We start from the raw sequence: 23,558 nt of genomic DNA, 5'->3' as shown, positions 1-23,558 counted from the left end.
ATGCTAGATCAGGGAGTCGCGGGAAATGTTATTAATGCCTCGTAACTCTTAATTTTTATTTGATACAACTCGAGCGGTAAAGTTGTATCAGTGGGTGAGCGCTACTAAGTTTATAAGGATCGCTGGGTAAAAGATGGGTTTTAACGAATCAACTCGATTTAGAAGTGAACACCATTCGTGTATTCAAGATTAGTTGGTACAAATGTGAATGTCGCGGTTAAATAGTGTAATAAATGTGTGAAAATTACCACTAATTTGCTCGGTGTTGACGCACTGGCGATGCGGGGCGTACGAGCGGCTATTACAAAGTGCCCAATAGAATGTAAACCGAACTCGCGGATTCTATGGGGTCAACTATGATTCCGACAGAGACTTTAGCTCGATCTTACTGAATTCAACCGACTCGGTACGAGCGTGACACAACGTTACTCTACGCGTAACTGTACTGCTTTTAACCGCAGAGGGTAGAAACCAAAGGGTTTATATAGTCCCAAAAATGAGTGGGGATGCATTTGAAATTTCCATATAAGGAAATTCTTCGGGGTCGTCGTCGTGTCACTCCCGTTCCCATGGTCGTGATCCAGATGGTCGAGATCATGACCCCCCTTAGTGGTATGTGATAAGCAAAAGGATTTTTAGGGCGTTTTCCCTTCGTAGACGCGAGCTCGAAAAGTGGTTGAGAGCGGCGTATGGGGAAAAATCCACATACGTAACAGTACACTCTGCGTTTCCAGTGGATTATAAACGTTCCGCCGTTCCTTTACTCGGAGTTCGAGCTGCGGAGAGCTGCTTAATGACCAAAGCAAATAGGAGCATGGTATATTCTGTTAGCAGAGAACTTGCCATTCTACCGAAGGCATGGAGCTTCGATCGTACGAACACTCGCGCATCGTTCTGAGATTTTGCAAAGTCTGGTATCGGTTAAGAAAGTCTATTCAAAAAAGAAGACTTCAAAGTTTCCATTCTACATATTTCTAGGGAACTTGTACGAATTTGTGCAATCCATGGAAAAGCTTCGAAGAGAAAGATCTTCGGAAGAAGTACAACAGTTTGCAGTTTAGGCACGAAGGGGAGGAACAGATATCTTCCGTGTGACAATAGAGAGATAAGAAGTTTCGTATGTCTTCGCTTTGAGGGTGACAATTTTCAGCGTGCCACCGAGTGCAATTTTCGATCGCAACTCTTGCGTAAAGCTCTTCGACGTCTGCTCGGAACTCTGATTTCTTACATTGGGGGAGATCCTTCTAGGGCTTGACTGACTCCTGAAATATTTTCACGAAGTACTTCTACGCGAAACTTCGTATTCTTCCCTCCCCTTCGATGGGCGAGCATTTTTCCCTCTACATTTCCATATTCAAGCGAACGTGTTACTTTAACTTGATCTTCACTTTCAATGTAATTTCTAAGTATCTCATTAGTAAATGTTTGAAATTTGCAACGCATTCAAGCCAACAATCCACGATTATACACTGTGAAAATTCAAATTCAGAGTACAAGCTTTTACAGTCCCCGTGTTTAAATGAATTCTGATTTCGCAGGTCAGTTTCGTTTAAAAAGAAAACACTAATTTCTCCCATCACGCCCATATCGTGAACCCATTTGCTGCAGCACCTTTAAAACTAAAATCTTGTTCATACTTTACTTCTTTCCTATCTTTTCCAAGTTACCACTGCCCCGTCCAAGTTTCAGCTTACAATATACCACCCCCGATCCACAAAAGTGTCTCCAGTGAAGACCCAACAACTTTCACGCACACGATAAACAATTCTGCTGCTCTCCATTTGCTTTCGTTACCCATAATTGCAACAGAAACACCATCGTATTCATCGAAACCGATGGAATCGGTGAAATTCCTCGAGGAAGGAAGGGTGCATCTCCCCTTTCGCGCCACTCGACGACTTCCCTGACGCCGCCGTTCAGACCCACTTCCGCTTTAATGGCGCACCGAGACTTGATGGAATCGCCACACCGTTCCTTTCCAGGGCTAGTGTGACACACCACGTTCATCCCCCCAGCCGCACTAAATTCTTCGTCCTCGTAAATCTCCGCGGCGAGCCTCACCCTCGATGTCTCGTTGCCGCAATAAATACGAATCGTCGACGCGGGTTGTTTGACTTTCACGCCCACGAGGAGCACTCCAGCCGAAGATTTTCTACAGGCAGATCGGCCGTACGTCCTCATTTTCACGGGGAATTAAAAGTCCTCTCCACTCCCGTCCTGCACGCGCTGTACACGCCATCGGTGCCCGTCCAGATTTCCGCTGGCTCCTTCGTGACGAGGAATTTCCCCGGAGACTTCCACGGCTGGCTTCTCCTAAGTTTCTATGCCCGGGACTTGCTTCCCCTTTCTCCTCAGACAACGTCTTCTTCCCTCCTCCGTTCGTTCCAGACAACCGTTTCGCCACGGAAAAATTGTCTGCCGTGACAATAAGATGGAAATATTGCTGGTTTCTGCCGTGTAAACTGTATGTGAATGCTGTTAAATATGCAGTTAAATATGGATGCAACGAAAGGGTAAACACTGTGTCGTTTGAGAATAGGGAACGTCAGGGCTGATGTATTCTTCTTATGCCAAGGATTGTTTGAAATGAAAAGAGTGACCCCAAAATGAGGCCTTTTTTAGCCCCTTTTTGGTCCCTCGATTTTGAAACTGAATTTTCTGCCAAATGACAGCTTATGACGAGACATCAATCCCGATGAATTTTCAAGTTGAGGTGACAATTAGTTTCTGTAATAATTTAAACAATTATTTCCAGGGGTTTTGCTGACTGCTAATAACGAATTTGAACTTAGATTTTCAAAATTCACGAAGAAAAAATCAATTGGCCAATTCAACATTGTGGACGATATATTAAGAACTTCGCAGACATTCATATTTCTTAATTTTTTTCGTGAATTTTGAAAATCTAAGTTGAAATTCGTTATTAGCAGTCAGCAAAACCCCTGGAAATAATTGTTTAAATTATCGGAATGGCATAGAAGTTTATACATCGAAGCGTATGGGCTGACGCGTTAATGAATTTTCACTTCCTTCACCTCTCATATCTCAGAAGCTAATTGTCACCTCAACTTGAAAATTTGTCCTGATTGATGTCTCATTATAAGCTATCATTTTGGCACAAAATTCAGTTCCAAAATCGTGGGACCCAAAAAGGGGCTGTTTCTTGGGTTACTCTTTTAGGAGGTCTTTGGTATTTGAAAGGAAAGGGAGGAGAAAGGAATCTGTTTCCCATAGGTAATTACTGGTAAGAAATACCAAAACCGCAATGCCTATCTGATCTCATTCGAAAACCACTCACCAACACTTGATGGAAATCTTATTTTCGTATAACTGTACCTTCTGGTACAGCTACGGTGTTAAAGCGCTGAGTTTTAACAGTAACTACGAAGTTGCTCGCACGCAAGTGCCTTCGAAGGGTACTCGTTCTTCACTGTGCGCCCAGAAGAACATCCACAAAGACTTCACAGAAGAGGTTCTCCGTTCCTACCGTTCCAGCTCAAAATACGCGACACCCCCTCCCAACGATCACAAGTTTCCAAATTCGGTTGTTCCATGCCGCAGATTCGCGACACTCCCCGCGTACAAATACCGCAAGCAGCACAGATACTTATTCGTGTACTGGAGTGTCTCAGCGTGCTTTCCTCGAACGCACTCGCCTCCTCTGCTCGCATTTCCCGCGGGACGGCTGGGCTTGGATGGATAGGAGGCAGACGAAATTGATTGAGACGTATCTCCGTCTGAGACGGATATTAAAACAGCGCGCGAAGGAAACGAGGAAATAAGCGTGCGGGTGTCAAGTGGAAAATCTCCTGCGTCGGTAGAATGCTGCCGCGGGAGGAAGAGCGCTCACGCGCAACCCCCGGTTCGAAGGAAACAGAAGGAAACTTTCCCTCCGTCTGTCATTGAGGGAAAGAGGAAAGGTGAAATTCGGGCAGATAAATCGAGCCGACCGTACGGCAGAATTAAATTTAATAATACAGACACTGGCAATCTCGGAGAGTAGTGGGCAGTTGCCTTCTCGTCGTTAATGTTTAACTATGCTTGAAACGCGTGCCCTGTCAGGCGAGTCGGAAGAGAGCGTGGATACGGCCTTTCGAGAGTTTCCTTCGGTGCTGCACGCACCGGAGCAATTTATATCCAGGGCTTGAAACGGTTCCGAAAATAACTGTTTAAAACTGTTATATAAAGGTTCTGATTAAAACAGTTATGGAGAACTTTTATTCCAAATAACTGTTATAAAGAACCGAAATTTCCAACTATTATCTGTTTCGGTTACGGTTCCTATTTCCCTCTTCATATCAGTTCCATAACCGTTTTTTTTTCGGTTCTATATCGGTTCCGAAACGGTTCCAGAATCAATTCTTATATCGACTTTTCCCTAATTGATAACATTCATTATCGTAGCTGTAGATTGCTGTAGATTTTCGTCTTTTTTTACAAAATGCTTATAGAAACAGCAGAAACTTTTAACTTCCTATTCTGAATAATATCTATAGTGTGTGTGAATGTAAAAAATATGTAGCTGATTTATTTATTTCAACGCTTCATTATATATGATATGTATAAATGTTTCTTCTTTTTCTATAAGGATTTTGCAAAGAATATGCACATATACAGTAATCTGCAGGTACAATAATTAATGATATCAATTAGGGAAAAGTCGACACAAGAATTGATTCTGGAACCGTTTCGGAACCGATAGTAGAACCGAAAAAATAACGGTTATGGAACCGATATGAGGAAGGAAATAGGAACCGTAACTGAAACAGATAACAGTTGGAAATTTCGGTTCTTCCTAACAGTTATACAGAATAAAGGTTCTTCATAACCGTTTGGAGAACCGAAATCGATATTATAACAGTGTTTTGAAGCCCTGTTTATATCGTCGACATTCCTAATGGAGTGCTGTCTGGCGATCGTCCGTGGACAAACAGTCCGGTGTGGAATTCAAACGAAGCGAGTTCTGCTGATCTTCAGTGTCGTTCTTGCCAATCCCATGCCACTTCGAGGTGTCAGGCGATGTGTATCACTTTTATATTATGCGACGTTTTCCGTTAACGAGAAGAGGTTCTAAAATTCTCACTTCGCAAATGTCGTTCCATCTTTCCGGAGGGGTATTAAGTGTCGCTGGAAGAGGTACCAGAAAATTATATTAAAAGCAGGGCGTCCTCGGTGTTTTCAGCTGAAACATTTATTGCGTCGGGCCCGGAGGAAGTCGGCGATCTTAAATCCCAAAGTACACGGCCTCATCCATAATGTATAAAGCACATCCTTTCGAGCGGCCGCACAAAACGCTCTGAACGCGTTAGCCCCGAAGAAAGCTAACACGGTGTTACACCTGTCAGAGCAATTCTGTCGTACCTGGATCATGCGACCTTCCAAAAGTCGGCCGCTAAGAGATTGCGCCCAACAAATGAAATTACCTCGCGGCCGCAGAGGCACTTTCTTGAACGGCGGGCCCTTCCGTCGATTATCATCCAGGAACTTTCGCGAGGGTGTAATAATATTGACGCTAACGCTTGATGGGCGCCACCAAGTATTTACTTAGCGAAATTTATAAATTCTCGGTGGACTGTGCTAAACGGAGGGAGATACTTTCCTACCCCTTCAAAGATAAAATTCATCGTTGGTGTAAACGCGGTGGAAAATTATTATTACTATTATTATTATATTTTTATTATTATTGTTATTATTATTATTATTATTATTATTATTATTGTTATTTTTTATAATAAAATGCTTTGAAGTATCTTTCATGCTGTCAGTTATTGGATAGAATTTGATGATGACACAGGAATTATGGGTAGACTGCTGTCTCTACTCTTGAAACAGTATCCATAATATTTTCTGGACTTTTCAGTCACACTTATGGCCACTGCTCAAAGAGTTTACAGAGCTACAGCCCTTTTTGAAACTTAAACTCCCTCAAAGTTTTCTTATCAAGAAAGGAATATTTCTATAATTCTTATTCCAAGTGTTTTCAAAGTAATCTGAGGATAATATCAGAATTATGTTTCCACTTTGCTTCACTTTCTGGTTATCATTTACAATTTTATCAAAGAAATTATAATTTCTTTCTCGTTGAATTTCCTTCGGAGCCCTCTTCGAGACATATCAGCTTTAATAAATGTAATGTCTTGTATTGTTGGTAGAGATTTCTCTTTCATTGATCCAGAAGGAGGGAAATAGTCGTAGCTTGTTGTTTACTGCTCCTAGAGCCACATTGTGCACAAGGAAACAATGCTCGTAATTTCCGCACGAATCTTAAGTGGCGGCGGGGCGAAAACTTTCAAGAGTCGGTGGGACTCGGTCCTGGCTGGTGTGCTCTGTCTGGAGGGGGAAAAATTCGTGGCAGGAGTTTCGATTGTATTGTTTCTGCCGAGTGAAAGCACTCGGGCTATCCATCGACGAGCACGAGACGTTCCATTATCATACCGCGACAAAGCCGCGTTCAAAGTCACGGTCGATTGTCTCCTCGCTGAAGGAAGTACTATTCCCCGCCAGGTAGTATCCAGTCCTCGCATCGAGGGCGCAATTATTGGTGACACGATTACCTAGCATCGAAAAGTCAATCGTCTTCGTGTTCCGTTATACCTCTTACTTTCAATTTCATTAATACTACTAACTAACTTACAAATTCTACAAAGTTTATTTAAATTGTAAAGAGAACAGCCATCAACTTCCACCTTCTCCAAAGCACACAGTACCATCTCATCGAAAGCATTAACTCCAATTGCCAAAAAAAAAAAAAACAAATACCGTTGCATTAATTCCAAAATCTTTTGCACAAATTAACCGGCCACTACAACAAGCAAACTTACATGCTGATGCAGTGGATTTCTTTCATGGAGATGTTGACGTATTAAAGAGTAAATTGCACAGAATGCTAAGAGCGAACGATCAAAATAGCTGGTAATTCGTTTACGCGACAAAACTAAAATTAATAGTATAGTATACACTTTTAATTCCACCCCTCACTTTTCACTTCTATTCTATTTTCTATGTATTTCTATTTTCATTTTCGTTCTCATTTTTATTTTCTTTTTCATTTTCAGTTTCATTTTCATTTTCATTCTCATTTTCATTCTCATCTTCATTTCCATTTTCATTGTACATTTTTCATTTCCCATTACTCATTCTTCACCTCTATTTTTTAATTTCCCTCTCCATTGTTAATTATAATTTGATATAGTATGCATATATTTAGATTTATTTTTATTCAACACGCATAATGTTATGTATCCTTGCTATATAATGAGTTTTAACCCGTTTATGATTAATAAATAAATAAATAAATAAATAAATAAACAAATCGTTTCTGAAGCAATTCCCTCGCCGCGATTGTCGTCTGCACCTTCGTCACTCGAACGCTGTCATCGTGTATCGACAGGGATACACATGCTGTCGCCGTGAATCTTAGCGGAACGCAGGCCCGATTTGTTCCAATTACGCGAGGGGGTTGCCATAAAATGTGAGACAGGCGGGACGTTCCTCGCGTCTACGCGTATACCAGTATAATCGATGTTTACCCCGGGGAATATCGCGGCGTCTAACCGTCGCATGACTCATTTCAGGCGGCGGTCTGGCGCGTCCGAAGATGACGCTGAATCTGGACGCTGGCAACGGGACGAACGGCATAGGGAACTCTGGTCAGCTCGGGCCGAAGAAGCCAGGAGGCCTGAGCCTTGGATTGCCACTGGAGATTAACACCGCCCGTGGATCCGCCGATCTGGTTGACGTGGACCTCCCTCTCGAGAGACAAGGGTGGGTTCTTGGTATTTATTGGCTTGCCAAGCATTCCAAGTTCGTCCACGACAGCACGATGCCTCCTTGTCGCGACTCACACAGTGTGGAGGCGATAATTCCTCTACTACATTCGCTTAGAGGATACAGGGTTTATTTAGATTCCAATTCTAAGCCATAGACACTGCGAATCAAATTCAAGACTGATTTGAGAAAATCAGCAGAAAGATGAGATTACAGAAATGTTTAGAGTCCGTTAGATTCTAAAAGCTTTCTCACCTTTGCAATGCACAGACCAGCTTCTGTTTTCCTTGCAATGTTTGTTCTATATAACCAAAGTTTTATTTTATGTTTGAAATGTTAGAAATTTTCGAAGTGTCGTTATCGTGGCTTCTTTGTGCTCGAATGAAATTGAATTCCCGTTGCGTGCTTCGGTTGCAGATGGTACCACGGCTCCATCACGAGAATCGAGGCGGAAGCTGTCCTACGACTTCTGAGGGAGGGAAGTTATTTGGTGAGGAACAGCGAATCGACCAAACAAGATTATTCTTTGTCGTTGAAGTGAGTTATGCCCTTAGTTCGCAACTCTGATACGTAGCAATGTCTCTTCCACTTCATTTTTCGCAAAGGTCTCGATCTGATGAATTTAAATTACAAACACGGAAGCTTATACTAGTTGTTTCTTTAAACCTGAACATCTTAAAAGACTCTGAAGGACATTTATACCTGTTCGAAACGATTTAAACATATCGCGATTCCCTTTTTCCTAAAAGGTTTCCTGCTGCTATATAATTTTATCTATGCAAATATGCAAACTTGCATATGTCCAGCGTATTTTGCACAAGTAATCTGCTTGCTAGACATATGATCAGTAGCTTCAACCGTGCCTCGAAGTACATCTTTCATCGACTGACCTCACTTCTGTGATGAATTTGCAGAAGCGCCCGTGGCTTCATGCACATGCGTATCCAGAAGAACGAGGAGCTGAACGCGTACATCCTGGGCCAGTTCAGCAAGCCGTTCGACAGTATCCCGGAAATGGTCCGTCACTTCAGCGTGAACCGTCTTCCGATACGCGGTGCCGAGCACATGTGTCTTCTGCATCCAGTAATAGCCCAGCTTTTGTAGCGCATCTATCGTAGCGCTGTTTAAGGCGCTCCTACTTTTTGATATCCCGTTTATTCCGAGGACAATGGTTGTATGGCTGGAGGGAGCATTATCTATAGGACGCGATGCTTGGGCGAGACCTTTTAACACCGGCACTTCCATAGAGTTTCCATTTTTCGTCTGGTCATTTCACGCGATCGTTACGAGAAGCTTTCCGATCTTCCGAGGACAGTCGAATGGAAAAAACAAGGCGTGAGAGATCGTGCCGGCAATCGGGGATGACACAGTACAAAGCGTAACCAGTGAAAGGTTTCTGTAGGCTTAATAAGCGACCTCGAATATAATCTTGCCCGTTCGCGCGATCCGTTCGCGACTACATCGATAAGCAGAGCTTTATTAGCCCGAGCTTGAACGTTATCGTTTGGTCTAAAGCGGCGAAGCCGCAAAGGATTTCGCATAGTCACTAACGTTTAGGGATCCGTCTCGTCTTCCCCAGAAACTATCGCGCGGATCCTGCCCTCCGGTCGAGGCGCGCGTACTTTATTTTCGCCAAGTCGATTCAGCATTCCGTTCCTTGCACCCGACCGAGCTGTAAAGTGGCTTTTGTAAAGGTATGATTGCCAGGAAGCGAAGTGTTATCGAGGAGATATGGGAGGGGAAAGCACGAGGTACACAGAAAAGAGGAACTAAACGTTTCCAGGGAAGACTCCAGTGGATACGAAGACGCGTAACGCGAGAGATGGAATGTAAGGGTGTTTGTTGCTCGAGACGGGTCCTCGTCTTTTAAACGAATGGATTCGTAGAAAATGGTTGTTCCTTGTGCCCGTGGCCGTGGACGCCGCGGGTTCCATGTAAGAAACTATCGATGGGATCAGAGTCGCTGTCTTACAAGCTGATAATCTAGCAGCGTGCGAGGTCTAACGCGTACTTAGATTTAAATACCCGCGTAGCTGGCTAGCGTGGCCTCTACGACAGAGCTGGAAGCCAAAGAACAGCTAAGTCGTGTGTTCTCGTTCCGTGCGGGAAAGGACACGATGAGAATGAGTGGAGGCGAATAGGGTCGAAGGTGGAACGCGGTGCATCACCGTGGCCGCAATGCCAAAGTTCGCTGCTAAAATGCTCGCGTAATCGTTTCAATGAGGGTTTAAGTTGTTCGTCGTCGTTGATAAGCGATTAGGCTCCGACCGGGAAGTTGATCGACAGTTACTTTACGTTGGTAAATCGAATGGGAATGGAAAGGATGGTGAATTGGACGGGGGAGACGTTGCTGCTTGGTCCCCGGGGTTGGCCAATCGAGAGCAGAAGGGGGTGGTAATGAGGAGGGCTCGTTGGTGAACGATGGACGATCGAGGTCAGCCAATCCGAATCATCGATGGCTCGTCAGCCGAGTCATCCGTCCGACAGTCTCTTATTTTTTGGGAGATTTTTGCGAGTGGAGGCAACCGATACATATTTTTTCATGTGATATGAATTTGTTACAGAGATAGCCTAGTTTCACCTGTGATCTGTTACTTAGTTCCCTTTAACCGTGTCTGTTGGTCGCCGTGTGCAATATTCTCGTACGTAACGATTATGGTAACGATAATAATACTAATAATATTGATACTACTAATTAATAATAGTAATAGTAATTTACGGTAACGGTAACGATAATTATTAAGCGGCTATTATTATTATTATCGGGTAGTCAGCAACGACGCGCTATCAGTCGCGACACGAGAGACGTCCGTGGTGTTACAATAATTATTTCGAGGTACCGGACTGCGGTTCCGGCGAGCGTGTAATCGAGCATTCCCATTAATTACAGGGCGACATGCTCTGTCGGCGAAAGTTGGAGGAACCACGAGACGCGTAGCGAGAGTGCCACGGTATCGAGGTAGGATCACTTAATTTGGCTGTCATGGATTCGTACTATTCGTTGGTCCGGTTTCAATTGAGATCATACGCGAACGTGATACTAGTCGTAACGTATATTTTTATTTTATTACGTCGATTTCATGCGAGTTCCCAACGTTGCGTTCGGCATTCTCTACCGTTCTCCCGCGTTTTAGGTTCAGCGTAATACATATACGTACACGTACACGCTGATACACACGTGCGTGCAGACAAGAACACTCACACACATACATACACGTTGTACTTTAAGCTGCCAGTATTATTAACTGTAATCGATAATGCATATCCATGTTAACGTTTAAGACATTATATTGTCCCCCCTCCTAACGAACGATTACGAAAAGGTATAATCTATATACTATATATACATATTATATATAAATATATATTTATTTGACATTCTATTTATTGCATTGTGTCGTTAAGATCTTACGTGATGGTTCCGTGTAATACCGTTGATTTTAACCCGTAAGATCGTCTAGCGTGGTAAATTCATGGTAATCTCTATCTCTATGGTGATTAGCGAAACGTAGATTAAACGCCCCATTTACCAAACGAAAACAAGTCAGTCGTAAATTATGTGGTAGACACTAAACTTGTAGATACTTCCTGTACCTTGAAATTTCTATGACGGTAGACATTTAGCTCTGACGTATACAATAATATACGTACTATACATATATAAATATATATATAAATATATATTATTACCGGATACTAATAGCGTGTAGTACTTTATATATAATATATAGAAGGTACAACAATTATACCGGTGAGATCGGAAGTGGATCGAGATATCAGCAAGTCCGATATATACATACATACATACATACATACATACATTATCGAGCGCGCTGTGTACACTCTGTTTATGTAAACGGATCTCGAACGGTGTGATGTGCAATAAACGAGGAGCGATCTAGTGCGGTCGCAATCACGTGGTGCGATCCAGTATTTTTGTTTTAGCATGACAGGCCACCGATGTTCCAAATCGACTTCACTAGATAGTCTTGTGTACTCCGAAACTCCCTCTTAATAATAAAACATTTAACAAAACAAGAACCTTGTAAATTGATTCCATGGAATTGCGTGACTCCTCAGCGACTGCGATTCATTAACCACGTCATAGTGGGGGAGTGATACAACTCGATTTCACTACCCTTTGTGAGAAATTAATGCTTGCAGTATAATGTGAGAAATACGGAGTAGGCAACATTGGAAAAGACGAAAGTTATTATTGATCCCGGATCTTTTTAATATTCTATACGTTACATCGCGTACATTCTTATAATTGATCTTATGAAATACAAGTCTTTAGGATAATCTTCAGAAAAGTAGTTTCACAAATCTTGTAATCGGCGATCACAGGTTTGTTAATCGCCTTCTCCCATTTCCTCCTCATTGCGGTATGGCACGACACGATCCTCGTCCACGAGTAGGTCGAGCGGTATCGCGTCTGACACAGGATCCTCCGTTTCTACTGCAGCTGTTTCTGCGATCTGTAAACTCTTTTTTTTATTGTTTTATTTTTGTTTCCAACACAGTTTGCGAAAGTTAAAGATTACAACAAAACATACAAAAATAATCAGTCAGTCTTAGGAAGAAAATATTTCTCCTAGATAACCCATTTGTTCGCAAGCCTGCGAAGCTTAAGGGTATACAGTTGTAGCTACAAACGTAACAAATATTTTTTTAAGATTAAGCAATAATAACCAAAGACAAGCAAATATGTCTGAAAAATATCATTCACGCAACTAACACTAGAATTGCGATGTCAGGTACATGGGGAAAAGTAGGAACAATAAGAAAGTCTGTTTCCGCCTTAGGTCTCAGTAAGTATTCTTTCAATTTACAAGCAACTCAAATACTCTGTCGTTTACCTTTTCTGTTACTCCTTTCCTGGCCCCTTTGGAAAACTTCTTCGAGCTTCTTTTTTCTGTAAAATCGATCGACACCACATTGGACCGTTTATTGCGAAATTTATAAACTCTTAATTGTCATTCGCATAAATAGTCTCTCGCTTTCAATTACAACACACATATTGAGTGAAACAAAGTAACGTAAACATAATTAATATTTCCCAGTGTAAAAGAAGCCTTAAACTGTACCAATAAGTATTCTAAACTTACTTGAAACAGTGGAAGTCAGCGAGTCAGTACTCTTCCGCCGTGGAGTAGCCGGCGACGGTCGTTCCTGAATTACAATTACTTCAATGAGTTCCCGGACTATAAGATACACCGGGAATAAATAAATTACCGAAGATGGAGCTTCTTCGGCAAAACCTTCGCAATACGCAGGTTCGCAGTCATCGAATTTCCCAAGCATTTGTCGGCTCCTGTACATCCTACCGTCCGTTCCTTTCACCATTCCTTCCGTCAGTTGCACCACTTCTGGTCCCCATTGACTGAGGTAATGGCCCATTCGCATTACTCTTTGCTGAGGCGTCGTAACCGTGTGACTTCCGCCGCAGTAACGATTGACCTGGTGGTCTCTATCAATTGAATGTGTGAGATCAATTTTCTGCAAACGTGGAGCACCTTCTAATGCAACCAAATTGCAGAGAATTATTCACAAAATTATTTGTAATCTACGAGAACTTCATGAACCGGGGTCGATCGATGTGAAATTAAAAGTTTCTCAATGTAACTGTGCCTCTGAAGATTTCTGCGAGCGTCCACGGTGTGTTATCATTACGTGGAACATCATTGAATAAGTACTAACAATAATAAGTAAATATCGCAAGACAAGTAATCTACTTTGCCCAGGGAATTACCTAGGAGTCTTTACAAGTGCGTCTGATCTCGCGCTCTTCTGCCTCTTCGACTCCTCCTGCACGGCTGCCTCAAATTGAATCATATTTCTGCTGTGAGGCAATCTTCTGTGTTGCTTCCTAACTTGATCCAATTCGTAGGTCAGATACGGCTTCATGCTCATGCTACAGGGCAACGGTTCCACCCTGAACTTATTTGTATCCTCCATCTTCATCACGACGTTCTTGTCGCAAGAGATGCACTGGACGTCCCTAATCGCGCATAACATTAGCAACACAGTCTTAGGTGGTAAATCCTCTGCTCGATCGAAGTACAGTTCCACCTGAGCATCTTCTTCGATCCAGCCGCTTCGGCCTCCTGCCTCATTTGCGCCACGTTCTTCAGCTTCTCCTGAAGCGTCTTCAGCCGAGTGTGAACGAAATCCTTCAACGGCGTGATTTCTATCTTGTCCACTTTGCCTTCGATCTCCCTCTGCACCTCGTCCAGCGACTGCTGCCAAATCGACTCCTGTTTTCCCAATTTCCCAATTGCATCCTCCAGGCCTTGAGCAAGGTCGTCGCAAGCGGCGTCGAATTGGTCGTAAGACACCTGAAGAAAACACCCTCCACTGTAAATCATTACCCCCTTCGTTGTTATTCTTAACTCTATCAGAGCCGGGGATGGTTTAACCTTTCTGTTTATTGCCTGGGCGTCAGCTTTATCGGCCAGAGCATCCTCAAGATCCTCCCTGTCTGCTTTTATCGTCTTCAGAAGCTCCACTTGCTCCAGCAGAGCCTGTGGAGAAGTAACGGAAACTTCGTTCGTTAGAACTGGTGTGAAAAGCGAATGGAAGCTGGTTTGTCTTGCGTGAGACAGTTCTGTGCATTGTGACTGATATTTCAGAGATACTCACTCAGTTGTGACAGTATTGATTTGAGAAAGATTAGGAGGGATATACAATATCCAAAGTTTATCTCAAATATCAGCCGACTATCAGTCAACTATCAGCTTCCTAAGTATCTTTCGTAAGAAGCCTGCTACTCACGTTAAGATGAACTTCGCGATTTTCTCGATCGTCGATCAGATGATCCGCGGTTTGGTTGAGTTTCTCCATGTCAGTCTGGATTCCGTGAATCTTGGAGACTAAATCGTCTAGTTCGGCGCTTCCAGTAGTCCCGGCCGGGGGTGCACTGTCTACCTTCTCGTTTAGACACGCTACATCTTTCTCTAATTTTGTCAGGCGTTCGTTGATGTATGTTAACGTGTCTGAGTCCATTTCTTCGGATTCCACAGCGGCTCTCTTCTTTTGTGTTGCATCCTCCGGTGTCGGAACTTCCGCAGGCTTTTGTGGTGCTGCTGACGCCACTGTTTCTTTAGAAGCTGCGGTTTCTGTATCCTCTGCCTTCTTCGCGTCTTCCAGTACCTCAGCTTTTTGCGCTTCCTGTTTCACTGGCTCGGTTTTCTCCTCTTGCTGCACTGCTGATCTCTGTGTTGCCGGAGTCTCTGTGTGAACATTCGTGACCAATTTTCAAGTTTCTTATGCAATATCAACGTGCTCAATGAATCTGAATTCATTAAGGTGTATACGGTATAGATACCGTTTAAAAAGTGTAATCAAGTTCCAACGATAAAGAAACATGACAAAATATTGCTATATATTCATCGCATGTCACAAAAAGTGACGTATTAGCTGTCACTCCATAGACACTTTCTCTTCACAAGAAAGAAGGTTTTAAAAAATCGACGCACGTGCTTCGTCCGCTTTCAATAATTCATTGAAACATGAATTTTGCAAAATAATAAATTATGTATAACAGCTATGTAGCGTATAAGACGAATTACCAGCGCCAGTTTGTCCTTTCAGATTGTCCAATTCACCGCGTATTGTCGAGACCTCCGCTTGCAAAGTTTCCACGTCTTTGTGTATTTCCGCTACATTTATCCCTCCTAGAAGCTGGGTCAACGAGATTCGTTGTGACGGCTGTTGCGTCTCCCCGTCAGCAACCGTTTCCTCCTCCTCTCCGTCTATGCTGGCAATCACTTGCAAATTCCTGACCGTCTGGTCCAAATTGTTCAGAGCAGTTTCTAAATTTTTTAGCCTGTCTTCGAGCTGCGACGGCTCTTCCACCGGGACATCCGTGCCACCTTTGATCGCATCTTGCACCATCGTTGTCAACTGCAAGGATTATTTTCGTAGTGCTACATCGGTGTCGTTCGATATAAAGCTCTGGTGACTGAAGAGTGCTATTCGAGCTTTGTGACATTCCTTGCGGAACCTTAATTGGGAACTTTGTGGTATTATTAATACGTGCTGTTAGGAGTAACTTCTGATTTATTCACACGGAATGATAATCAGAAGAAGCCCTTTCGCGACGGCGATGCTAGCCGCTAACATATATATTTCGGAATAGTTTCGTGGACGTCGAATATATCCGACGCTAGGCATTTTGGATCGTTCCACGGATATACCCGACGCTAGGCGCGAAAGTGTTAGAATCTGAATGATGCCAGGAGTAACATGAGTTAAGAATAAGAAACTTTGAGGAGCTGCACGTAAAGTGAAATATGCTTCAGCTCTGCGCAGATTAAAGGACAATCGAAACAATGCAGCTATACCTTATCAATACCTTGTTCACTAGCGTCCAATCTTTTCGTAATATTAATAATCTGCCAAACGTCGGTCAAAGGATCGGTCATTTTACCCTTGAGGCGTTCGATAAGCTCTGGGTTCGTTGTTAACTCCGTCAGTGCTTGAAAACGCTGCTGAAGCTTATTCACCTGTATGTACGTGTTAATAGATGAGAAACCATTCCAAGCAACCTTCAGGCATCGTACCAAATAAGAATGATCAATAGTGAAGGGGTATGGCAAGAAAATATGTTTATGTTTTTAAGTCTTTATGTTAACATTTACGATGCAATATTGCTAACAGTTTCCTCTAGGCGTTTAAATCCCAATGCAGTAGGAGCAACACCATCAATGACCGGTTCTATGTAGATAACAGTTTCCTGTGCACCTTCTGCTCCAGCTCCAATTTGCTGTTTCGTACCCTTTGTCTTTTTCATTTTTACAGATGTCTCGCTGCTTTCTTCGGCCAAATTTTCTGTATCTAATTTTCCAGAAACATTTCTTCAATCTATCCCTCTTTCATAATTTTGGTAAACATTTTACTATCCATTTTGGCATAAGGTAAATAGAGGAGAACGTTCATTTCGAGATCTTCTAAGTTACAAAGTTAATAATTTTATTCGCATGAAACCTATGCTACAGCTGCTCAACATTATTCTTACAAGGGAACATCCCGAACCCGGAGATTCAAAAAATTTTGAAACTTTGTGAATACGTAGGGAATTTCCTCCTGATTACAACGCAGTTTTTCTTTGCTGCCCAAATTCACTCTAAGGGGGTGTAATTGACCCCTGCAAAATCCGGTTGTTTTCCGATTTTGTGTTATAACTTTTGTCTGGAAACTTTTTTTCTATTTCTTACAGTTCGCGAGTTATAACGCAGAATCTGAAAATAGCCGAATATTCAGGGGTTAATTTCACCACCTTCGAGTGAATTTGGGCAGCGAACAAAAATTGTGTTGCAATAAGGAGGAATTGCTTGAATTTTCGCGTTCGACACGAGTTCCCATACGAAACGGACGACGATAATTAGTACAACTGATTTCAGTAGTTTCTTATTATTTTTAAAATGGATTTTTTATTGTATATTTATTGCAATAGATTCTTACCATTAATAAATTTACTTTTGTCCAAGAAAATATAATTATATTACTCATAATAAGCCTCGTTTCGTAAAATTTAATCCCATAAAACTTACCCCGTATTGTGTAACAACCAGCCCCTACTCGGGGCACGTTGATACAACATGTATCGACCTTCAAAATGGCTTGTTTCAAAGTCACGGTTCTCGTTTAATTACATGCGATAGCGGTCATCGGTAGAGGAAAGAACGTACTTTAAGTGAGAGTCATTGATAGTATTGAATATGGAATGCAAAAAAAAATAAAAAATAAAAATTGTAACAACTAGCCCCGGTCTCCCCTACTAACGGTTATTCTAACAAAAATTTCGCTGATATTAACATATTCCCACAAATTATAGGTGTCTAACAGTTTCGTCGCGGGGTGTACGTTTCATTACCATCCGTTACTACGTCGACGCTTATGGCGTCGGTAGTGTCAACACGATGCTTCACATCGCCGGAACCATCGATGATAGTATATTCTTGGAGATACAGCGATGGCCCTGGGTTCAGAGAGGTTACCATCGTCTGCGAACGTAGAGCAATGATATGACACTGATCTGTACCAATCATTTCTATTTCCTTCTGTGTGAGCTTTGAGAGCAGTCCAAAACTCCTAGAAGGTACTCGGTACCGATTAGCCTCCTTACTTTGATTCGGTTCGCGTCGTCGCCGCGGTACTCGACCTTCGTCGTTCGCAAATTTATTTGGTGGAGCACAATGTGAAGGAAATTGTGCAGGATGTTCAAATTCACCGCTCCAATCTAGACACGAACGAGAAACGACGTCCCTGAAAACGTCTCTTATTCCGTACCGCTGATGAAATCTCTTTACCTCCGGCGTTCCCAGCGCGAGGTCCAGCATCTGAGGCAAGGAAACCTGCAGACTGGCCACGTCCTTAGCCGCAGGAGTCGAAGTCGGGGATTGCGCCACCGGTTTCGCGGCTTTCGCCGACATCCTGTTTCACTGAGCAATTTTTCAGAGCTTGCATTTAGAAAAAAAAGGACGAAATGAGAATTCTATCGATATGCCTACAGCTGCTCCGTGTTTCTGCTAGTTTTAGACGTCATTCGTACATGTAGCGTTTCACTTTTGTTCCATTGCAGCGCTATCTTTCACAATAGCTTGGAGTTATGATTTAATCATTTGCTGTATCTATTTGTGTAATGTCTGCGCTTCGATAAACGTATCTAGAGTCAGTATTTTTAAACAGCGCTGCACAGAAACATTGATCTTTCACAAAGTCGGTATTCCAACTCGTGTAATACAAATTTCCATAGGTTCGTCCTGCACTTCGCCTGTGACGAAACGTTTGTTATCAATAGCCGGTTAATTATTTGCTGTCTGCAAGGTAAAGGAATCTGGGTACAGTCTGAGAGCATGCCTCCCAGTTTTACCACCAGTTAGGTCTTACTCTCCCCAAAATCGATTTTCTCACCCCTGTTTGGCTTCCACGTGCCACCGAGAGGTGTCTCTACGAGTACCATTGGTAGCTAAGTTCACTTTGTGAAAGGAAATTTGAAATCTGCCCTTCAATCTCGATGCTTTATGCACAGGAAAATGATTTTCTGCCAACAACCTTACACAAATGCATTGTACAAAAAAGTAGTTTCAGTCTTAAATATTCTTAACAGCTGCTTACAGGAAATTTCTTCGAAATCTACATTCGTAAAATATTACACAGTGATTTTATACGAACTTCAGGATCAGTAAATTATAAGAAGTGATTTATAAATAATAAGAAGTGATTTATAAATAATAAGAAGGAAATATTATCACACCATTCCATTGCAACCTAATCGGAGAAAGGTGGAGCGATTATTGTGGAAAGCATACTTTTCAGAGTGAAAAAATATAGCGATCGTTGGGTTTAATGTAAACGCCTGCGTTCTCAATAACGTATGTCGCGTATTGCGTTACCGGCGTGTCATGTTTAATGAAACGATAATTCATCGCGTTCCGTTCTTTGCATGGTAGAACCGTTTGTCTGACTGCACGTGACAGGTGGTTCCTATCGCGGAGTAGAAACAAATTCACGATCAAAACGTAGATTATCCCGCGACGATACATATTTTACCAGACGACCACTGCATGACGCTGTCGATCGCTGGTGGCGTCTACGCGATACGGTCAACGCGCTCATCGATCGCTAGTATTTACATCGGCGATACGGAAAACGACTAATTCGAGTTTGCCGGTAGTTTCCGTCAGCTCTGGCATTAAAAAGCTACGTAAAGTCCACCTAACTTTTCTTTTACTTTTAATATTCTGTTATTCTGTCGCTGGTTTCTTTAGACATCTTTGATATACGTACCTGTAGCGGACTGTAGTCCTGGAGAAAGTTTTATTATTTCCCAGACCTAAAACGGGCGGTTTGCATCTAGGATTGAATTTTTTATTTCAGATGATCGACTTTCGAGCAGCAGTGGTCACCGCGGAAGCCTTTTTTTAGAGAAGCTTCGAGTGATGGACAATAACTCAGTTATTGATAAATATTTTTAAATAAAAAAATTACGATGCACGGTACTAGATGCAGTCCTTAAAAGGAAAAAAGATTTTTTGAGAAATGTGATATAGCTTTTGAGTAAAAAATTTCCAAAGACACCCTTTTTACGACCTCCTGACGGAGCATGACCCCTTAAATAGCGAAACGATAAAAACGCAACTATGATTTTCCGATTGTAAAATATCCGAATAGCAATGAAGTAACGAAGGAGCTCCCTATTTCGTTCTTCGCGGGAAACATTTTAATGAAAAACAATATATATATCATCAGAAATAACTCCTGTCACCGTCAGTACAGGAACTCTATTCCCACAATTTTTCAAATGCATCTTGCACACCACGTTCTAGAGTTACGCGCGATAAAACCGATCTGGCCAGTGTTTGAGTTACGCTGTTTGATCACTGGCCGAATGTTTAGCCGTGAGTAATGTCAGCATTCTTGACGGTACCCCGATATCTGCGCTAGGATCTCTAGCCGTTGCCCGTTCGATACCAGGAGTTGCCCATCTTTTGCATGATTCAGTCGTCCGTCAGGTGCGGGACGTATTGGACCGACCTCTACGCGCCAACCAACTCCCTTTCATTCCTTTTTCGCCGAATTCCTTGTCAATGTCAGTGCGATTAAAGGGAGGGAAGCATGAATCCGTCACAGTGGAATCTTGTTTCGATGGTGATGGTGAGTAGAAACTGATACTACGAATAATAGGGGAGTTTCCCTATTGGCGGACGCTTAAGATTTTTCTCAAATAACAAAAAATAAATAATATTAAATAATCTCCTTAGCTGTGCACACGCGACGGAAACGTGTCGAAACCTAATTATTACTTTTAAATTATAACGGCTAGGTAGCGTTTCAAATATCACAGAGGTACTTAGCTAATGTCCGGTAAGGTTCCGTCCGGCGTGAAAGAAACCCCCCTTCCTTCTTCCCAACGTGCTTCTCCATTTCTGTGACCATAGAAGCTACTAGGTGGTACAAAGTAATTATAAGAGATACCAAAGAAATGTAAATCCCTAAAATCGATTTTTTGTTCCCCTGGAAATCTGTCGCGAGGCTTTAATAGCTTCCAAGAATCATTCCCCATCCCCTACGAAGCTGCGTAGTCCCCGACGCCACAAATTCTTCCAGTTTCCCAGGACACATAGAGCTTTTACCTGTCAGCCTCTCACCTAGCACGGTGTCTACCATCGAATTTCTTGTCGCAGTTGTTAATCTGCACGGGCTGCCTGGCCAGCTACAGACAGCAGAAACGTCACGTCCCGATGGCGCGGGTGAGCCAATCATCTAAGTTGCCACCCTATTGGGAGCACATACTCCGCGAGTTCGTGTTCAAGACGATCTCGTCACCGCCGCCGGGCAACAACGACCTGTACAGACGTCTGCTGGAGGCGCCGTTTTACGGCGGCCCGTTCCCGACGGTCACGAACTACATGGCCAGCCTCGTGCTGTCGCGTGGCGACGTTTATTATCTGCCCAACGGCAACTGGCTGCTGTGCCAGGAGGGGTGTATCGACTGCGACGCGTGCACAGGGCACACGCAGCCCACTATCAAGTGGGTGCTACGGAGGATCAAGAGGCTCCCGCCCCACGGGCCGCAGCGACACGATCTTCAGCTGACGATAATCCCTCAGATCGACGGCAGCTACCACATGAACGCTCTCTGGCCGAGATCGTACGTCTACGTGACCACTCAGAGCGACCTGGACGCGTACTTGAGCGACAAACCTGGCTACGGGGCTAGCGGGAGCGCTTACGGGAATCTCCAGGACAGTCTCTCGGGGCAAGGGCGCAAGTCCACTAGTTTCTGGCGGTTCGTCGAGAGAGAATCGCTGCCCGAGCAACGGGTGTCAGGAGGACGGAGCAACGGGACCGATCCTGCGCAGCCATCTGGAAGCGATCCACCGGCAAATGTTAGTACAACCGCGACGCCCAGCACCGAGACCTCCGTGACGCAGGACAGTTTAAAGAATTCCAGCGGACAGCATGCTCGAGTGAAGTCCGCGGACAGGCAGAACGATTCGACGCCTGTGGTCTTCAGCGAGGACGAGATAAGTGGGATGAACCAGATGATGCCAAAGTTGATCCTCGGGACCGATCAGTTCGGACAGAAGCACTTGGTGCACGTGGTACCTGCTGACAGCTCGAGTAACGCGAACTTCACTGACCTAGTGTTGTCCGGTCCGGTGAATCTGGCCGGGCAGTATCAGAGCACGGGCGCCTATCAAAAACTCTTGCGCAGGATCTACGATTCGTTGAGCAGCAACAAGAGGTCTATCGAGAGCTTCCTTGAGCCGCTGATCAGGGCAGGTAATTCGTTGGAGCTGGCGTTTGTTAGACGTGTTTGGGAAATACATTCGTTCATTCGGTCGTTTCGTTTTAGAGATGGCAAGTCAACGAGCCGAGGATTATCAGCAACAAGAAACCAGGTACAGCTTTACAGGATTAGGGCAAGCGGGTGGTCTCCGTGGAGGCTCTAATGGGGGGATTCGTAATGCGTTCACGATGCACAAGCGGTGGCCACTAACTTTAAATTGGGACAGACAGCGAAGGAAATCCAGCGACGACACGGATGCTGGTGGCTTCATAAGTAATTCAATCGGTGCGAATCGTGCCTCGACCAACAGTCACGATTTCTACAGGAAAATACGGAACATCAATATCAATTCGACGTTTAGTCCATATCGCAAGAACGGAAATGTCTCCGGCCGGGTCAATTTCAAACCGATCGATCGCAATTATTACAGCGGAAACGCGTTTAATAGCAACACAGGGGCCAGCAACGCGAGACGTCGCGGTCAACGGCAGAAATTTGGACCTCGTAAGTTTAAAATGGTTGTTACCACCGAGTCGACGGCAAAACCGTCCAACAATTCAGGCGGAATTAGGAATCGCAAGTTACGTAATGTAAACGGGGGCAATTTGTAATCCTCTGCGAATCCTATTTCTTCGCTTAAGGTCATTCTACTTTGATCGGCCGAAAAATGAAGCTATTTTTTAAGATTTTTTTCTCAATAAATACAGTATATAATGAAATAAATATTTTTCCAATTTATTAAGCTACTCTTATATTATTAAAAAAAAATTAAAAAGATTTTTTTTAATTTGTTTCATATGTTTTTTATAGCGTCAATGTGACACCTGCAAAAAAGTGGTATGTTCGTGGCGTAGGTGATTTCCCGACTCAGGCTTATCTGAGATTAAAAATTCGAGATTAAATATAACTTCATTTTTCGGCCGTTCAAAGTAGAATGATCCCTTAACGCAGTGAAAGGTTCGATATATCTGAATTTAAGTAGTACAGCTCAATGATTTCGAAGACTTTTGCATAAAGCAGTGGGAAGTTTGATGTCATTAATGCGTGATAGAATTCAGAGTCATTAATGCAAAGCTTTCTGTGAAATTAGAAGTAGTTTCGTTAACTTTTACTTTACTTTCTCATTATACAGAGTCCTGCAGAGATAACTGTATGTAAATAATGTAGTGTAATGTAGTAAATTCCATGAATCCCTGAAGCTTCACATTAATATAACAGGTTCAGATTTTTCATCTCTGTTTGTCCTTTCTTTTTAATAACACACATATAAAATTCCAAAGTTGTATTCGTACAAATCTTCTAACAGAACAAACTAACAACCCATCTACTCCACTAATGCCATTTACCTTCACATTCAGAAAATTCCGCAGCTTTGATTTCTCTCCAACTGTAACACGAACGCACAAAATTCACAAAACAAAGTTCCAGATTCTCGTTCATCCTTCCTACACGCGACATGTAAATCAACCCTTCCTCCTCGCACCACAATCAT

At 43.0% G+C, this 23,558-nt stretch overlaps 3 protein-coding genes across 4 annotated transcripts in view; 2 read left to right on the top strand and 1 right to left on the bottom strand.

The window, feature by feature from the left end:
- Hwt (SH2 domain-containing adapter heavyweight) overlaps positions 1 to 11,808 on the top strand; it is a 215,497-nt gene extending 203,689 nt beyond the window's left edge. Inside the window, exons 7-9 of the mRNA XM_076808005.1 lie at positions 7,575 to 7,764; positions 8,185 to 8,304; positions 8,682 to 11,808. Of these exons, the coding sequence (XP_076664120.1) occupies positions 7,575 to 7,764; positions 8,185 to 8,304; positions 8,682 to 8,871 (500 nt within the window). The 3' untranslated portion in view covers positions 8,872 to 11,808. The remainder of the gene's footprint in view (positions 1 to 7,574; positions 7,765 to 8,184; positions 8,305 to 8,681) is intronic.
- A 75-nt stretch (positions 11,809 to 11,883) lies between these two features.
- Positions 11,884 to 18,297, bottom strand: LOC143366725 (uncharacterized). 2 transcript variants are annotated; one of them, XM_076808032.1, is made up of 14 exons: positions 18,081 to 18,296; positions 17,897 to 18,010; positions 17,645 to 17,774; positions 16,427 to 16,605; positions 16,113 to 16,274; positions 15,339 to 15,672; positions 14,542 to 14,999; positions 14,187 to 14,291; positions 13,840 to 14,105; positions 13,520 to 13,768; positions 13,003 to 13,237; positions 12,876 to 12,939; positions 12,627 to 12,682; positions 11,884 to 12,245 (listed from the first exon to the last, which is right to left on the bottom strand). In XM_076808032.1, exons 1-14 carry the CDS (start codon positions 18,201 to 18,203, stop codon positions 12,120 to 12,122), a joined length of 2,601 nt encoding a protein of 866 aa, XP_076664147.1. In that variant the 5' UTR covers positions 18,204 to 18,296; the 3' UTR covers positions 11,884 to 12,119. The 2 variants fall into 2 exon arrangements, with proteins under 2 accessions (XP_076664147.1, XP_076664145.1); XM_076808030.1 differs by having other exon boundaries at positions 12,876 to 13,237; positions 18,081 to 18,297.
- A 1,639-nt stretch (positions 18,298 to 19,936) lies between these two features.
- Positions 19,937 to 23,243, top strand: LOC143366630 (uncharacterized). The gene is made up of 4 exons (XM_076807830.1): positions 19,937 to 20,427; positions 20,958 to 22,059; positions 22,133 to 22,707; positions 23,024 to 23,243. The coding sequence occupies exons 1-3, from the start codon at positions 20,389 to 20,391 to the stop codon at positions 22,675 to 22,677; spliced, it is 1,686 nt and encodes a 561-aa protein (XP_076663945.1). The 5' UTR covers positions 19,937 to 20,388; the 3' UTR covers positions 22,678 to 22,707; positions 23,024 to 23,243.
- The last annotated feature ends 315 nt before the right edge of the window (positions 23,244 to 23,558 follow it).

Source organism: Andrena cerasifolii, chromosome 3 (assembly GCF_050908995.1).
Source record: "Andrena cerasifolii isolate SP2316 chromosome 3, iyAndCera1_principal, whole genome shotgun sequence".
NCBI classification, from domain to species: Eukaryota; Metazoa; Arthropoda; class Insecta; order Hymenoptera; family Andrenidae; genus Andrena; species Andrena cerasifolii.
This window is presented reverse-complemented; position numbering and strand designations above follow the sequence as displayed.

Bases quoted from the DNA above. Each gene is read 5' to 3' on its own strand.
- LOC143366725 (XM_076808030.1), bottom strand. From the start codon at position 18,203: ATGTCGGCGAAAGCCGCGAAACCGGTGGCGCAATCCCCGACTTCGACT. The intron at 16,275-16,426 runs GTTAGCAATATT...ACGTACATACAG, and splicing joins TTAAACGCCTAGAGGAAACT to GTGAATAAGCTTCAGCAGCG. The intron at 12,683-12,875 runs GTAAGTTTAGAA...TCGATTTTACAG, and splicing joins GCTGACTTCCACTGTTTCAA to AAAAAAGAAGCTCGAAGAAG.
- LOC143366630 (XM_076807830.1), top strand. From the start codon at position 20,389: ATGAATCCGTCACAGTGGAATCTTGTTTCGATGGTGATG. The intron at 20,428-20,957 runs GTGAGTAGAAAC...TTCTTGTCGCAG, and splicing joins ATCTTGTTTCGATGGTGATG to TTGTTAATCTGCACGGGCTG. The intron at 22,060-22,132 runs GTAATTCGTTGG...GTTTCGTTTTAG, and splicing joins TGAGCCGCTGATCAGGGCAG to AGATGGCAAGTCAACGAGCC.